A 17,839-nucleotide genomic window follows, 5' to 3' on the forward strand; every position below is an offset into this window, starting at 1 on the left:
ACTCAGCAGCTGCTGACAATCATCCCAAGTAGGTTGATGAGTGTAAAAAACTGACTCAAGTAGAGTTGCCACCCCTTCTGGGTCTACAGAGAAAGGAGGGTTTTGATTCTTCCAATTATACAAGTCAGAAGTGCTAAACGGGACATAAGTTCGGAGGGGCCGTCCTGACATATCTAATTCCCCCACCTCCCGTAAAGGAAAAGTCCCGACTGGTGTGGACTCTGACCCAAACATAGTTCCTGCTCTGGTATGAGGTGGGCTCAGGACTCCTGATGGCAACCCAGAAGTGGAATCGGGTTCAGGAGTGGTAGCCCCTGAAGTGCCAGCATACGGTGGAGGGTTCTCATCCCTCCTCTTTTTCAGTCGTATGGGGGATTCGGGCTTAGTGGGGAGGACAGGAGGAGCTGTAGGCCTCCTAGGGAATCTATCCCCCTTCGTGCCCTTGATCACCAACACTCTCGACCTGCTTTTGACCTTCTTTTTTCCTTTGGAGTCGCCCTGACACTCCCGCAGATACCTTGGTTTATCATTAGCAATACTCATCCAGATCTCAATATATGGCATTTGGTCAGGGTGCCCGGGATTCCCAAAGATCACATCGTGCACTGCCGTGCACTTTCCCAGGTCGAGACTTCCCGTCTCAGGCCAGCCAACCTCAAAGGCTGGCCATTCCCTTTCACAGAACTTCCTCAGTGTGAAGGCGTCCACCTGGGCTCCAAACCCAGCAGCTCTCCTGGAAAAATCTGAAAAATTTTTAGTCAAGCATTCAAGGGGGGTTAGCGAGCTGGTTTTGGACTGACTCTGTCCCATCTCCTCGTCAAAGTGGAAAAGAAGGGAGACAAACACTGCAACAAGAATCACAGCAATTAGACCAAAGATTCCTCTCACTCTTCCTTGTACTTGCTGGCCAGCACACCATACACTCTCACACGTTCTCTCACTCTCAACCGTTTTTCCTGCTAACCCAAAGGGTGTCCACCTGGGACTTTCTCCCTTAACTAGACTGCGTGGAGCTTCTATAAATGAGGACTCCAGTTTTCCTACGCAAGAGTTCCTTATTATTATTTTTTTGAAGCCTATTGGTGTCTGGACACAGAAAGACAGCTGACACAGAAAGAGACAAACAGTGGGTGTTGGAAAAAGAACTGACATCCGATGGATGCCAGACAATCAACTATGCTCGCCTGGCCGGGCCCCTCGCGGGACCTTAAGGAGTCTTAGCTTAGGAGTAGCCGTATAAACCCCGGCCTCGGTCTCAGCAGGCTGAGAATCTCCACTTAGCTGAAACGACTCCACGGACACGCAGGTTGGAGCCCAATCAAGCCCCGTAGTCTTTCGACCGTGAGGCATGCAACAGGCACACTAGCATTCACATCAAACCATTCATCCAGTCAAGGGAGGGCGATTACCTTTCCGGCCATCGCTACTAAGGCATCACAGGTTAGGCCTTCAGGAGTCACCGGAGAGTAGCTCCGGCCAGACCCGTCAGTTGCACTAACAAGGTCAACCTTTTCGCGAATCGCCAAAGAGGAGAGAAGACAGACACAACAAATGGCCACAAAAGACAGAACTAATATCCTGGGCTGTCGGACCCTATTTCAGATCCTTAGGGTGTGGACCCTGTTTCAGATCCAGTTATCACCCAACCCTGGGCTGTCGGACCCTGTTTCAGATCCTTAGGGTGCGGACCCTGTTTCAGATCCAGTTATCACCCAACCCAAGCAGCCTGGAAGTCGTCACTTCCCAGCGCTGCAGTCTGGGATTTCAATGCGGCGTCCCGCAATCCACAGACCCAGGCCCCGCGGGGACACACAAGCACACAAATGAAACGGTACCGTGCACAAAAATCAGGCCTGACTTACCGGCGCCGGGCAAAAGCTTCCAAGGTTTTTCCTAGGATCCGGACCAGGATGGGGTGTCCTCAGGAGCCTCCGTCTGAGGATATCTCGCTGGAGCCTCCAAATGTTAAAGAGCGAAATCAAACCACCATCCACTGCAAGGAAGCAAAATATGTTTATTCACGAATTGCAATCCGGGCCGAGATGGTGACTGGTGTCAGTCTACCAAGCTCGACCCTGAACAAAGCTCAAACCATACAATTTATAGGAATTCAGACTACACTCAGGGAGGGGGAACACATCACCTTATCTGCCTATATCCAATCATTTCAAACTTAGCAAAAGCCTGATCCATTCAGAGCAAAGCATGGGCTATTTCTAAACATCACACCAGACCAATAGGTCATTGCCAAAGTGGGGGTCACCACATTTTTTTGTTCTTTATTGGGACCACCGACCATCTGTTTGCAATCTATCAGGTCATCATTTGTCAGGCCATTTTTAACTGTCTGGTAACAGTATTCTGTTGCAGAGGTCATGATGAGTCCTGCTCGCTGCAGGGTCTGTCAAAATAATTGATGGCCTCTCAGGTTCTGTCGAAGGGAAAGGGGCAAGGAATTTTCCACCTCACTGGTCAGGAAGGCAAAAAGCAACTATATTTAAACTATTCTTAAAACTCAAACTTAAAAAGCAACTATAACTATTTTAGAGTTACTGCCTCTAACACCTAGTATTTGTCTTCCATCTCTTTACTTAGTTCATTAAGCATATTCACTTCCAGTTTCATCCACTTTGTCCCAAAGGACACAATATCATCCTTTTTGACTGCAGAGTAGTATTCCATGGAATGTATGTCCTATGACTTCTTTAGGCTGCTTCCACTCTGGCAATTGTGAATAAAGCAGCTAGCACAGGGTTGCATATGTCCTTCCTAATTAGTGTTTGATTGTCCACTAAATAAATGCAGAAGAGTGATATTATTGGATTTTTTTTCCCAGAGTATTGCTCAGCTCTGGTTTACAGTGGTGCTGGAGATTGAACCTGGGGCCTTAGAACCTCAGCCATGAAAGTCTGTTTGCATAAGCATTATGCTGCCCCCTCTGCCCCTTGCGTTAGCTTAGCTTTTCACTGTATGAAACAGAGTAAATTTCATTGTAAACACTGACAACATTCAGAATGTTCTCAGAGTTGGGGGGAACCCAAATAGCCTGTTTTAATTTGTAATGAAGTCAAAGTTAGGGGTGGGTATTGGCACACCTGATTGAGTGCACGTGCTACTGTCCACAAGGACCCAGATTCAAGACCCCAGTCCCACCTGCAGGGCAAAATCTTCATAAGCAGTGATGCAGTACTGCAGGTGTCTCTCTTTCTATCTCCTCTTCTCTCAATTTCCCTCTGTCCTATCAAATCAAATAAATATATTTTTTTAATTTTTTAAATTTATTTTCCCTTTTGTAGCCCTTGTTTTTATTGTTGTTGTAGTTATTGTTATTGGTATTGTCGTTGTTAGGACAGAGAGAAATGGGAAGAGGAGGGGAAGACAGAGAGTGGGGGAGAAAGATAGACACCTGCAGACCTGCTTCACCACCTGTGAAGTGACCCCCCCCTGCAGGTGGGGAGCCGGGGGCTTGAACCAGGATCCTTATGCTGGTCCCTGCGCTTCGCACCACGTGCGCTTAACCCACTGCGCTACCGCCTGACTCCCCAAATAAATATTTTTTAAAAAGAAATGGCCGGGGGGTCGGGTGGTGGCACAGTGGGTTAAGCGCATGTGGCGCGAAGCGCAGGGACCTGCATAAGGATCCCAGTTCGAGCCCCTGGCTCCCCACCTGCAGGGGAGTCGCTTCACAGGCGGTGAAGCAGGTCTGCAGGTGTCTATCTTTCTCTCCCCTTCTCTGTCTTCCCCTCCTCTCTCCATTTCTCTCTGTCCTATCCAACAACGAATTGTGTCAACAAGGGCAATAATAATAACCACAACGAAGCTACAAGGGCAACAAAAGGGGGAAAAAATGGCCTCCAGGAGCGGTGGATTCATGGTGCCAGCACCGAGCCCAGCAATAACCCTGGAGAAGGAAAAAAAAAAAAGAAGAAAAAAAAAAAAGAAATGGCTGAAGTTCAGAGCAATGGTTAACACATAGTAAGGGTCTTCCATAAGAGTGACTGTCACCCAGAAGATGCTGGTTCTTAAGGCAGCAGTACATGGTAGAAAGAAGTGGTAGGGAGGATTTGCATCTAACCCAGCAGGACACCCTGAGTAATTTGCTGGTCACTCTAAGTCCTGGTTTCTGCACATGCTCAGTGAGGCTGATAACCATGCCCTCACAGATGGTTTAAAGAGTTAAAGGCAGGGGGTCGGGCAGTAGCACAGCTAGTTAAGCCCACATGGCGAGAAGCACAAGGCCTGGTGTAAGGATCCTGGTTCGAGCACCCGACTCCCCTACCAACAGGGGGGTCGCCTCACAAGAGGTGAAGCAGGTCTACAGGAGTCTATCTTTCTTCCCCCAGCCCCTGTCTCCCCCTCCTCTCTTGATTTCTGTCTGTCCTACAAGGGCAACAAAAGGGGAAAAAAATGGCCTCCAGGAACAGTGGATTTGTAGCACAGGCACTTCTTCTTCTTCTAGCGTTTGCCGGTACAGGCACTGAGCCCCAGCAATAACCCTGGAGGCAAAAAAAAAAAAAAAAAAAATTGTTAAAGGCAGAACTTGGTATAAAGTGTCCAGTGTATAGTCAGTGAAGCCCTGAAGGCAGTTTGACTACAACAGGGTTTGGTGAAAAAAAACAAAACAAAGATTCAATGTGGGTCTTTGCATTTTGCTTAGTGTAACCTCTGGATTAGGAGAAAGAGCCTGTGGTCTCACCAACCCCCCAACTTCATTATGCTTTAAAGTAAATTCCAGATTCTCAGGGACAAGGTGCACCCAGTTGAGTACACACATATTCAAGGAACCGAGTGTAAGCCCCCAGTCCCCACCAGCTGGTGAAACAGTGCTGTAGGTTTTTTTCTTTTTCTCCTCCTCTCTGTTTCGCCCTGTGCTATCAAATAAAAAAGAAAGAAAAAAAAATGGCTGCTGGGATTGATGGAGTCATTGTTCAGCCACTGAGCTCCAGTGATAACACTGTGGCAATAGAGGAAGGGGAAGGGGAAAGGGAAGGAGGAGGAGGAGGAATTTGTAGTGAAGTACAAGTGACATAAATGTACCCTTGATACAACTCACTGCTTTGCTACGTGTGTGGCCCAGGTTTGGGCCTGACCTCCACTGCATTGAAGGAAGTTTCAGTGCTATGGCCTCTCTCTCTCTGTCTGTCTACCTGTCTGTCTCTATCTAAAAAAAAAAAAAAAAAATGTACCCTCTTAACCACTTTTAGAAGTACAGTTCAGGGACATTCACATCATTGTGTAGCCACCCCCATTCCCACAGAACCCAGTGCCCACTCAATCTAACTTCTTATTTGTCCCCCTTCCCATGCCCCCCCAGGCAACCACCAGTTTGCTTCCTGTTTCCATGAGCTTAACTATTCCCAAGTACTTACATTTGAATGTAGTTATCAAGTCTTTGTCCTTTTGTGACTGGTTCATTTTACTTGACATAATGGTCTCAAGGTTCAGCTGCGTTATAGCATGGCGTCAGAATTTCCTTCCTTTTAAAAAACTGAATAATACTCGCTTCTGAGTATACACCACATCATGTATATTTAATAGCTGTCTATTGGAGGAGGCTTTAACAAGGAGACATTATGGACTGAGAAAAAACAGGGCCAGAGGCATTAAGGTCAGAGAGCTAAAGACTTCTTCAGGATGTAATGAGGCTCATTTTTGGCTGGTGCTTTAGAATCCTGAGATGGTCTAGAGTTAGATGAGGTAAGACAACCAGGGGTTAAGGAGATGGCTGAGTTTGGTTCTGTAGAGAACGTGGAACCATAAAATTTTTTTTTATTTGTTTTTTGCCTCCAGGGTTATTACTATGGCTCGATGTCTGTACTATGAATCTACTGCTCCTGCAGCCATTTTTTAAAATTTCTTTTATATAGGACAGAGAGAAATTAAGAGGGGTGGGAAAGATAGAGAGGGAGAGATAAAGATAGACACCTGTAGATCTGCTTCACTGCTTGTGAAGCGACCGACCCTCCTATAGGTGGGGAGCCCAGGGATCAAACTGGCATCCTTGCATGGGTCTTTGTGCTTTGTATTATGTGCTCCACTGCCTGGCCCCCCTTTTTAAATGTCTTAATGGTTTAACTAAGGCTTAACAAGATTGTAAAACAACAGGGGTACAATTCCACACAGTTCCCACCACCAGAGTTCTATATCCCTTCCCCTCCACTGGAAGCTTCCCTATTCTTTACCCCTCTGGGGAGGATGGACAAAATTCTTTCTGGGATGCAGAAGGTGGAAAGCTGGCTTCTGTAATTGCTTCTCTGTTGGACATGGATGTTGACAGGCAGACCCGTAGCCCCAGCCTGTTTCTTTTCTTTTTAAAAAAATTTCTTTATTGGGGGTTCTTTATATGGTTTACAGTCAACAGTAAAATACAATAGTTTGTACATGCATAACATTTCAACATAACAATACAAACCCCCACTAGGTCCTTCTCTGCCATCATGTTCCAGGACCTGAACCACCCCCTCACCCCCACCACTCCAGAGTCTTTTACTTTGGTGCAATACACCAACTTCAGTCCAAGTTCTGCTTAGTGTTTCTCTTCTGATCTTGTTTTTCAACTTCTGCCTATGAATGAGATCATCCATATTCATCCTTCTGATTCTGACTTGTCTCACTTAACATTTCTTCAAACTCCATCCAAGATGGGGTGAAGGAGGTGACCCCATCCTGTTTCTGTCTTTCCCTAGTGGGGCAGGGCTTTGGAGAGAGAGGTGAGGTTCCAGGACACATTGTTGAGGTCGTCTGCCCAGGGAAGTCTGGATGGCATCATGATAGCATCTGCAACTTGGTGGCTGAAAGGCAGTAAGATATAAAGCAGAACAGATTTTTTAATAGAAAGGAACCCAAAGGTATGAATAGAGCAGATAAAATTAGGGGTCTTCATGTGGGAAGAAGCTAGGAAGTCTATTTAGGGTATGGAACCATAAAATGTCAAACAGTGAAGTAGATGGGGGGGGGACTACTTTACTCAACCAATTTTCAACTTTGTCTAGACACCTTTGAGTTATAGGATTTACTAGGTGAAGAGAAATTTGGAGTTTTTTATTGCTACCCGACGTGTAAAGAGAACTAATATTACTGTAAGCTAACTGAAAGAGAAGGGAAATTTCTTTGAATTTGTCGTGCTTAGTGACGGAAAACCATGTAGCCAGCAGGTGGCGCTGCAGGACTGAGTAGAACTCAGTGCATTTGGCTGTCAGCGGACTGCTTCTTCAGCCCTTACTGTGCCCATTTTTATGTCATTCTTTTTATTTTAAAATGAATGTGGATTCCCTACCACCATCACCACAACTTTGTCTTCTTCCTTCACTGTCTTCTTGCGCCTCATACCTCTTCCTGGTAAATTTTCCGCTGTTTGAATGAGTCGTGTGAAAAACAGCTCATCACATAAGACTCTTAACTTGAGTTGTCACAGTCAGTTCGTCTGTCCCAGATGTCCGGGGTGCACCGATGTTGCTTGCTGCTTCCTTTTTCTTGATAGTGAAGCCACCATGACTGTAGCAACAACAGCAGAAAATGTCAAGACAACTTTGGGGTCCTTAAAGGCAAATCCTCCCCCACCCCCACTCTCTGGCTCTTGTGATAGCTCTCCAGGAAAGGCCAGGGTTAGGGTGAGGTGACGAAGGCATGTGCTTTGGGTACAAAATATAAGAGTAAACAAACAAACTCAATCATCAAAACAAAACTGATACTTTTAATGCAATAGTTTTTATATTCAGAATCAATGAAAAAAAAAGTCAATCATGAACAAGGTAAGGACTGTATTCAAGGAAGGGAGGAAGGTCTAGTGAGGGCAAGGACTGTTGTGGGTTCGAAAATTAGAGCCAGGCACTAGAGTCTGAAAGGAGGAACCTTATTATGTTAACAGGCCCCAGAAAGAGCTTGTGCTTTCAAAGAATTCTGGGCCTGGCACAAAAGGATATTACAAGCTTATATAAGGGCTGCAGGCCAGAGCAGAAAGTGTCATCAGGGAAGCAGAGGCTGCGAGGTGGGACTTGTACCCATCGCTCAGGGTCCGGTTGCCTTAGTTACTGTTATGGTTACTGTTATCTTTTCCTCCACAGCTGTGTCTGAGAAAATTTAGTCTCAGGACTTAGAAGGTCAGCATAAGATACACCACTGGAGGGCAAGGGAGGATACCTTTCTCAAGGTATCCTGTTATCTGGGACTTCTTACAGTTTGGTTAGTTAACTCTTTCTTTGCCTTGACATTCTTTTCAACCTCAGGACCATGGGTTTGAGGAAAACTGAAGCATCAAGGTGGTTTCCCTTGATTTCCTGTTCTCTTGGTGGGAACAGGGGAAGCCGTGGAGCTTCCCAACCTCTCTGTTCCCTCTCACATGCTCCCAGATGAAACTCTGTTGTCATCAGTTCCCCTGCTAGAGGAGCTCTGGGAGCCTGTGTCATGAGTACTCATGGTAGGGCGAGTAAAAGTCCCAGACTGCTTTGCAATCTCCCTTCTGGATGTTCACCAGGCCGCCTGAACTGTTGCATTGTTTTAATCATCAGCAGGTTGCAGGAACAAACACATTTTTTGCTCATATTGCAGGAGGGCTGTTGGCCAGCTGTGGTTGGGGCTGTGGCAGGGCTTAGCCTGGCACTGACAGTCTTTTTATTCCCAAGTCAGCAGAAGGAGGTATAATTCTCCTTGGTCTGTTTTCTTGTGTCCAAGGGCAGAAGCTCAGTGGGGACAACACTAAACCTTACAAGAACACATAGTGATTTTGTCCAAATAGGACTCATAGCTGCTCACATTCCATTAGCCGAAACAAGTCATTTGACCAAACCCAAAGACCAAGGAATGGGGGGCATATATATTATGAAGAGCAGGACTTTTGAACCTTGGTGATATTGATATTTGAGACCAAATAAATTGGGGGCTAAGTGGTGGTACACCTGGTTAAACACATATAGTACCAAGTGTAAGGTCCTGTGCAAGGATCTGGGTTCAAGCCCCCTGTTCCCCACCTACAAGAAGGGGGGTGATTATAAGTGGTGAAGCAGGTCTGTAGGTGTCTCTCTATCTCCCCTTCCTGTCAGTGTCTCTCTGTCCTATCCAATAAGATGGAAAAAATGGCTGCCAGGATCAGTGGATTCATAGTGCCAGCACTGAGCTCCAGCAATATAGATAGATAGATAGATAGATAGATAGATAGATAGATAGATAGATAGGACAAATAATTCTTTGTAGGGACTGTTGTGCATTTTAGGAGCAAAATCTGTTGTCTCTACCCGGTAGGAACTCTTGGCTCTAGTCCTGACAACCAGAGCTGCTCCCTAGGGGACAGAATCACTCCCAGAAGAGAACCAATGATTGGGGGAGCATGGCCAGAGTGGGGAGGATTTGGATAATTGTGGGCACCATGCACAGGCTACCACCCCAGCTGCTATCAGTCCCTCCATTTTTGCTTCAAAAGCAACAATAGGCATACAGGGACAAGACAGACAGGATCCTCACTTGTCAGCCCCAGGTTTGCCTGGCATAGCTACAATGAAGACAGGAGCCCCCCCCCCCCCCAAGCCATTCTTTGTTTCCTTTTGTTTCTCAAAGTGATGTTTCTGGACCAGCAGCTTCAGCCACACCAGCTGTACCTGAGGACTTGTTAAAATAGTAACTTCTTGAAGCAGGTCTCAACAATCTGTGTTTGGACTAGCCCTCCAGATGGTCTTGGTGCATAGTAGAATTTAAAAGTAGGGAGTTGGGCAGTAGTGCAGCGGGTTAAGTGCAGGTGGCCCGAAGCGCAAGGTCTGGCATAAGGATCCCGGTTTGAGCCCCCAGCTCCCCACCTGCAGGGGAGTCACTTCACAGGTGGTTAAGCAGGTCTGCAGGTGTCTATCTTTCTCCCCCCCCCCCCATCTTCCTCTCCTCTCTCCATTTCTCTTTGGCCTATCTAACAACAATGACATCAATAATAACCACAACAATAAAAAAAAAGGGCAACAAAAAGGGAAATATATATATATGAATTTGAAAGTAGCTGTTTTGGTCTAGGGGGCTGGGCAGTAGTGCATCCAGTTAGGCGCACATATCAAGTGCACGGGTCTGGGTTCAAGCCCCTGCTCCCCCACCTGCAAGGAAGACACTTCATGAGCAATGAAGCAATGAATCTTTCTCTTTTCTCCTTCCTTTGTCTCCTCCCCTCTCAATCCTCTGTCCTGTCAAATAAAAAAGGGGGGAAAAAGATGGAAAAATGGCTGCTGGGTGGACAGACGGTGGCGTACCTGGTTAAGCACACATATTACAATGTGAAAGGACACAGGTTCAAGCCCCTGGTACCCCTGCAGGGGGAGATCTTCATAAGTGGTGAAGCAAGGCTACAGGTGTCTCTCTGTCTCTTTCCCTCTGTGTCTTCCCTTCTATCTTCAATTTCTCTCTGTCTCTACCCAATAACAAATAAAAAAATAAATTTAAAAAAAAAGAAAGAAAAAATGGCTGCCAGGAGCAGTGGATTTGTAGTGCTGGCACTAAGTCCCAGTAATAACCCTGGCGGCAAAGAAAGAAAGAGACAGAAGGAAGGAAGGAAATAAAGAGAGAAAGATAGAAAGTCACTGTTTTGGTCTAAAGAAGTGGGTGTTAGCCAGGGGTAACAGAATAGCACCTCCAGCTCCTGCACCTGGAGATGCTTGTTCAGCATTACCTGGGACACAGCCAGGTCCGTGCAGTCACTAGATGCTCTCTTGGTGCCTGGGGTGCTCACAGGTGCCTATTCAGAACCACTGGTGTAGAGACACCTTTTGTTTCTTGGGCCCAACTATGTTGGACTAAGGTAGGGACTTCCATGAAACTGTCATGACATTTCCTCTTTCCTTCCTGTATATGTATTGCAGAGTTCTATGCCAGGCTCCATGGAGTATTGAGAATTATATTAAACAAGATTCTGGTGTCCCAGAAATTATTGGTTCAAACAGAGACATGTAAATAGCTGACAAAGATAGCACCGCACAGTGGGGGACTAAAAGGGATGTGACACAGTCAGTGAATATATAGAAATAATTTTTTTTAATTTTATTATCTTTATTTATTCATTGGATAGAGACAGCCAGAAATCAAGAGGGAAGGGGGTGATAGAGAGGGAGAGAAACAGAGAGACACCTGCAGCACTGCTTTACTGATTGTGAAGTTTTCCCGCTGCAGGTGGGGACCAGAGGCTTGAACCTGGGTCCTTGTGCATTGTAACATGTGCACTCAACCAGGCGTGCCACCACCCAGTCCCTTATATAGAAATAATTCAAACGTAGCTGACTGTTATTAATAGCTTCTGTGACACAGGTTTCTGAGTATGGCATGGAATGGACTGTAGGCAGCTTAGCGTTTCATAACAAGGAGCTTGCTGGGGTTGGGCAGTCTTGCACCTGGTTAAGTGCACATATTGCCAAACTCAAGGACCTGGATTCAAGCCCCTGCTTCCCACCTGCAGGGGAGAAGCTTTATGAGTGGTGAAGCAGGTCTGCAGGTGTCTTGCTCCCTCTCTATCTTCCTGTCCTCTCTCAATTTCCCTCTGTTCTATCTAATAGAAAATATGGGATCAGGTAGTGGTGTACCTGGTTAAGCATGCACATTACAATGCTCAAGGACCCAGGTTCCAACTCCCAGCCCCCACCTGCAGGGGGAAAGCTTCACGAGTGGTAAAGCAGGGTGGCAGGTATCTCTCCATATCTTCCCTTCTCTATTTCCCTCTCCCTCTCAATTTCTCTCTGTGTCTATCCAATATTAAATGAATAAATATAAAAGTAAATTAATAATATACTAGGAGAAAAACATGGCTGCCAGAGCAGTGGATTTGTAGTGCTGGCACCAAGCGCCAGCGATAACCCTAGTGGCAATTAAAATGAAACAAATGAACAAAGCACACACATGCCAAAAAAAAAAAAAAAAAAAGACCAAGGAGCTTGCTTTATAAGCACAAAACTGACTGCAGAGAGGCTCCTTACTGTACTCTAGATCGGATGATTTTAATCCACCTGCTTCTAGGATGCTCTGCTATAATGATTTCCGCCTTCTTGTGCTGTGCATTTCATTTGGCAACTAAGAAGATTGCCTCTTGATTATGACAATAATGTTTTGTTACGTCATCCATGCAAGGCACTTTTAAATTTCCATACTCAGAATGCAGTGTTACTTGTGCTTTGAGGGTGAATTGCCTGCTGTATTTATTGTGGAAAGACATTCTGTATATTTAAAAATCTTAGGAGGCCAGGTGGTGGTGCACCTGGTTAAGCACTAACATTATAGTGAGCGAGGATGCAGGTTCAAGCCCCCGGTCCCCACCTGCACATGAAGAGCTTCATGAGTGGTGAAGCTGGGCTGCAGGTGTCTGTCTTTCTCTCTCCCTCTCTATCTCGCCCTCTGCTCTCAATTTCTCTCTGTCTCTATCCAATAATAAATAAATAATTAAAAAGCCTTTTGGTACCACAGTTAAAATGATCGCCTGGTTTTATAGAAAAAGAAGTTGGGGGACCGGAGAAATTAAGTAACTTACTCAGGATCACTCACCGGAGTCAAGTCTGCTAGACTCCAGTACCCCTGGCCCTACTGGAATGCAATTGTATTAATTATGAAAAAGCTAAGTGCTACTTATGCAATTCTGTCCTTTCTGACTTTTAATCCAAGTGTGTGTGTGTGTTTTCTCATTTTAGGGGATCCCAATAAACCCTCCGGATTCCGAAGTGTTAAGGCTCCTGTCACCAAAGTGGCTGCATCGATTGGAAATGCCCAGAAGCTGCCCATCTGTGACAAATGTGGCACTGGCATTGTGTAAGTATCTGCCTTCCCTGACCTGGGGGACCCTGCAGGAAAGCCATGAGAATGTGCAAAGTCCTACATGTTGGACATTTTGGCATCTAATGGGAGAAGAAAGTCCAGCCTGGAGAAATAGAGCCTTGAGGCCACCTAGAGCCTGTGTCCCAAGGCCAGGTGTTAACATTTTCCTTGGCTGTGGAACCTTTAGGTTAGGAATATGTAAGACCAGAAAAAAAAAAAAAAAAAAAAAAACAGGACTGCTGTGATTAAATGGGAGGGATCTCAGACTAGCTTCTAAGGAGATGTTTCTGGACCTCTGTCAGGAATGAGTAGTTCCTTTGTGATGAGAGGCCACTGGGTACCCTTGGGTGCCATGTGTAGGTGCTTGTCCCTCACGGACCCCTTCCCCTTCTTCATACAGAGGTATGTTTGTGAAGCTGCGAGACCGCCACCGCCACCCCGAGTGTTACGTGTGCACCGACTGTGGCACCAACTTGAAACAGAAAGGCCATTTCTTTGTGGAAGATCAGATCTACTGTGAAAAGCATGCCCGGGAGCGGGTCACACCACCAGAGGGCTATGACGTGGTCACTGTGTTCCCCAAGTGAGCCAGTGTGTCTGCATTCAACATTCTTCTCCAAGTAGCTCCTGGAGTGGGGTGGCTCTTGTGCTCCCCATGCTCAGGCTCTTCTCCCCTCTCCTCTCTTGAAAGTTCTCGCTTCTTTTGGTTTTATTCCCGCTCATTAAACATGGCAGCCTGCCCCCTGCCTTTGCTCACTGACTCACACCGGCTGTGTGATACCTGCTTTTACGTTGAAGGGAAGATTGTTTTGCCTGGTGTCACCAGGTCCTCTCTGCACATCCGCACATCTCTGCTGCTGGAGGAGGGCATCGGCCACATTTGAACCCAACAGAATCTACTGTGTCTGACATTGGTTTTGTTTTTACTCAATAAATGTATAGATTCGAGCCAAGTGTGGTTTTGACCCTGTGTGGCGTTTCAGATTGCAAGCCAGATGAGATCTGGGCAGCCCTTCCTCTTGTTTTTGGGTTTTCCACTCTGAAATTTGCAGACATTTTCCTCTAGGTGTGAGAAGACTGGCTTTGGATAAGCCACACTCTTCTCCTTCTTTGAAGCTTCCTCAGCTTGTCTTTCTCTGATGCGAGTGGAGAATACTTAGTATGTATTTTAGTGCAACAATGTCTTCTTTCCATTTTTGCTGTGCTGGGGCTTATTGAAGGAAAGGAGAGATTTCAAAATAATAGATGGGGAAAAAAGCTTTACCAGTTGTTGATTTCTCTTTACATATATTAATCCTTACTGTAAAATCTGTCTCTAGATTTGTGTGTGTGTGTGTGTGTGTGTATACACACACACACACACACACACACACATATATATACACTCTTAATATGTGACCTATTTGAGCTCTTAAGGTACATCAATTTTAGGTCTTATTTTTAATAAATGTATCATTTGCATCTTCCCATAATAGTAAAAAAAAAAAAAAAAAAGAAATACAAATAACTATCAGGGAAATAATTTATTTTACTATTATTTTTCAAATTTTTATTTTTCAAATTGTATTATAAAATTTATTTTATTTTTCATTTCTTTATTGGGGGATTAATTGTTTACAGTCGACAGTAAAATACAATGGTTTGTGCATGCATAGCATTTCCCAGTTTTCCACATAACAATACAACCCCCACTAAGTCCTCTCTGCCATCATGTTCCCAGGACCTGAACTCTCCCCGCCACACCAAAGTCTTTTTGCTTCGGTACAATACAGCTATAAATATTAATTTTTTACTTATCTTTACTTAGTGGATAGAGACAGCCAGATATCAAGAGGAATAGAGAGAAAGAGAGGGAGAAAGAGAGATACCTACATCCCTGCTTCACCACTCATGAGGCTTTCCCCCTGCAAGTGGGGACCAGGGGTTTGAAACCAGGTCCTTGCACACTGTAATGTGAGCTCTCCATCAAGTGTTCCACCACCCAGGAACCAGGGAAATAATAATTTAAAAGACAATTGTTATCATATGTACAATCCAGTATCACCCACATGTGTCTGCATACCACACCTACAACCAACTTAAGTGTACTTCCACCAACAGCACTGCATCCCTGATGGGGAAAAGAGACTCTGCGGGGGATCTGAGTCCAGGTCCTGGCAGGCGAGAATGCAGCTGAGTTGTCCTCCAGCCCTTCCTTCGGGGAAATTGGGCCCACAAGCCTCTCCAGCCTGCAGAGGGAAAAGAGACTCCCTTCAGGAGCCACGCCCCAGGCCCTGGCGGGCAGGCTGGAGAGGCTTGTGGTCCCTGTGAGACTCCACCCAGTGAGACGTTTCTGCATCATGAGTGCAGTAAGAAGAGAGCTACAGCTTCATTCACTGGGACGGAGAGCCACTTTTGGCATGCCGACTCTTTAATAAGTTCTGACTCATCCAGAAACTTTTGTGGATTTCCATAAGTAAGTTCATTGCTCAGCTCATAGGCTAATGTCAGGTGTATGCTAATTCTATTCTTGTCCCAATATGGATAAGAAATATGGACAACATGCTCAGATTCTGTGTTCGTGTCCGAACACTCTTATTTGGGAGCTACTCTCTGTCCTAACCCAGCTTTCTAGTCCTATGCTCAACTCTGACATCATCTTCCTAGACAATACTCTTAGCCCACCCAGACAAAAATGACTAAAGTCATGGACCCCTTGGAATATTCATAAAATAGACTTCCTAGCTTCTTCCCACACGAAGACCCTTAGTTCTATTTGCTACATTACCTTAAGGTTCCTGATTATTAAACACTTTTTCCTGCTTTTATATCTTACCGCTTTTCAGCCACCAAGCTGCATATGCTACCATGACACCAACCTGACTTCCCTGGACAGACAACCTCACCAGTGTGTCCTGGAACCCCACCTTCCCAGAGCCCTGCCCAACTAGGGAAAGACAGAAACAGGCTGGAGGGGTATGGATCCACCTGGCAATGCCCATGCCCAGTGGAGAAGCAATTGCTGAAGCCAGACCTCCTTCCTTCTGCACCCCATAAAGATCTTTGGTCCATACTCCTGAAAAATTCCTGAAATCTTAAAGTTCTATTAATAGAAAAAGTGGTCTGGTGGGTCCTTCTTGCTGTGGTTTGATGCATGGGGAAGGCACTGAGCTAGCTCCACTCAGTTCTGGGAGACTTTTTAGGGGGGGGTCACAGGAGTTCTTCATTAAACCTGGAGCGTTTTTAGCCCCAAGCTTCTGCTCAGTTTTGTTCTTTTCACTCTCCTTCCATGCTTTCCTCCTTCCTTACCTCTATGACCCTTCATTAGTGTTACTTCTTGTTACTCCCACTCTCCCTTCTCCCATGTCTCAACCAAGGACACTAATTAATAAACTTTTTTAAATTTCTTTATTGGGGAATTAATGTTTTACATTCAACAGTAAATACAATAGTTTGTACATATATAACATTCCCCAGTTTCCCATATAACAATATAACCCCCACTAGGTCCTCTATCATCCTTCATAGACCTGTATTCTCCCCACCCACCCACCCCAGAGTCTTTTACTTTGGTGTGATATGCCAACATGCCAATTCCATTTCAGGTTCTACTTGTGTTAATAAACTTTTTTTTTTTTTTTTTTTTTGCCTCAAGGGTTACTGACCTCAGCAATGTGTCCTGGAACCTCACCTCTCCAGAGCCCTGCTTCACTAGGGAGAGAGAGAGAAATAGGCTGGGGGTACGAATCCATCTGCCAATGTCCATGTCCAGTGGAGAAGCAGTTGCAGAAGCCAGGCTCCTGCCTTCTGCACCCATAAAGAATTTTGGTCCTTAATCCCAGAGGGATAAAGAATAGGAAAGCTTCTAATGAAGGGGATGGGATACGGAACTCTGGTGGTAGAAACTGTGGAATTGTACCCCTGTTATCATACAATCTGGTTAAGCATTATTTAATCACTAATAAAACATTTTAAGAAAAGAATTCCCAGGTGAAGAATATAGAGAATGAATCTATCAAAAGGAGAGATTAGTAAGAAATAGAGTAAGGAAGTCATTGTTCCCTTCGTGTGGAATAGCGTTTACCTTTCATAAAGAGAGTGAACTGTATGTAAGTGAGATGGCATTGGTTTACAACACTATACTGGGTCTAAGGGCACAATATCACATCTCAGCAAAATGGGTATTATCACACTGCTTCCACCAACAAAGTGTCAAATGTCCATGGAAATCTTTGAACTTATTTGACCCGTTGGTAACCTCATTTCAGCAGTCAAAGTCCAAGAGTTGATAACAAAATTTACTTAAAATATCTGCAATCATCTAAAACTGCTTATTTGGATGTGCTTAATTATCTATCTATCTGTCACCTATCAATATTTGCTCTATCTTTGAGTACAAATACTTTACATGAGACCTAGACTTTCAGGAAAATGTTAACTACATCACACAGTATTGCTAACTATAAGCACATTTAAATTTTTTTTTTCCTCCAGGGTTATTGCTGGGCTCGGTGCCTGCACCATGAATCCACCGCTCCTGGAGGCCATTTCCCCCCCCTTTTTTTGTTGCCCTAGTTGTTGCAGCCTTGTTGCGGTTATTATTGCCATTGTTGATGTTGCTTTGTTGTTGGATAGGACAGAGAGAAATGGAGAGAGGAGGGGAAGACAGAGAGAGAGGGGAGAGAAAGATAGACACCTGCAGACCTGCTTCACTGCCTGTGAAGCGACTCCCCTGCAGGTGGGGAGCCGGGGGCTCGAACCGGGATCCTTACGCCGGTCCCTGCGCTTTGCGCCACGTGCGCTTAACCCACTGCGCCACCACCCGACCCCCCACATTTTAAATTTTTTTATTATCTTTATTTATTCATTGGATAGAGACAGCCAGAAATCAAGAAGGAAGGGGGTTATAGAAAGGAAGAGAGACACCTGCAGCACTGCTTCACCACTTGCAAAGCTTTTCCCCTGCAGGTGGGGACCAGGGGCTTGAATCCACATCCTTGTGCATTGTATATGTGAGTTCAACCAGGTGCGTCACCACCCGGCCCCTGTAAGCACATTAAGCAGCACGTCTCTAGAACTTTTCTCCTGTGTGACTGAAACC

At 45.4% G+C, this 17,839-nt stretch overlaps 1 protein-coding gene across 1 annotated transcript in view; it reads left to right on the forward strand.

Moving 5' to 3' along the window:
- The window catches only part of PDLIM1 (PDZ and LIM domain 1), a 77,640-nt gene extending 63,933 nt beyond the window's left edge, over nt 1-13,707 (forward strand). The window contains exons 6-7 of the mRNA XM_007533388.3: nt 12,636-12,753; nt 13,160-13,707. Coding sequence (XP_007533450.1) covers nt 12,636-12,753; nt 13,160-13,346 — 305 coding nt within the window. The 3' untranslated portion in view covers nt 13,347-13,707. The remainder of the gene's footprint in view (nt 1-12,635; nt 12,754-13,159) is intronic.
- The last annotated feature ends 4,132 nt before the right edge of the window (nt 13,708-17,839 follow it).

This window comes from Erinaceus europaeus, chromosome 1, assembly GCF_950295315.1.
Source record: "Erinaceus europaeus chromosome 1, mEriEur2.1, whole genome shotgun sequence".
Taxonomy (NCBI): Eukaryota; Metazoa; Chordata; class Mammalia; order Eulipotyphla; family Erinaceidae; genus Erinaceus; species Erinaceus europaeus.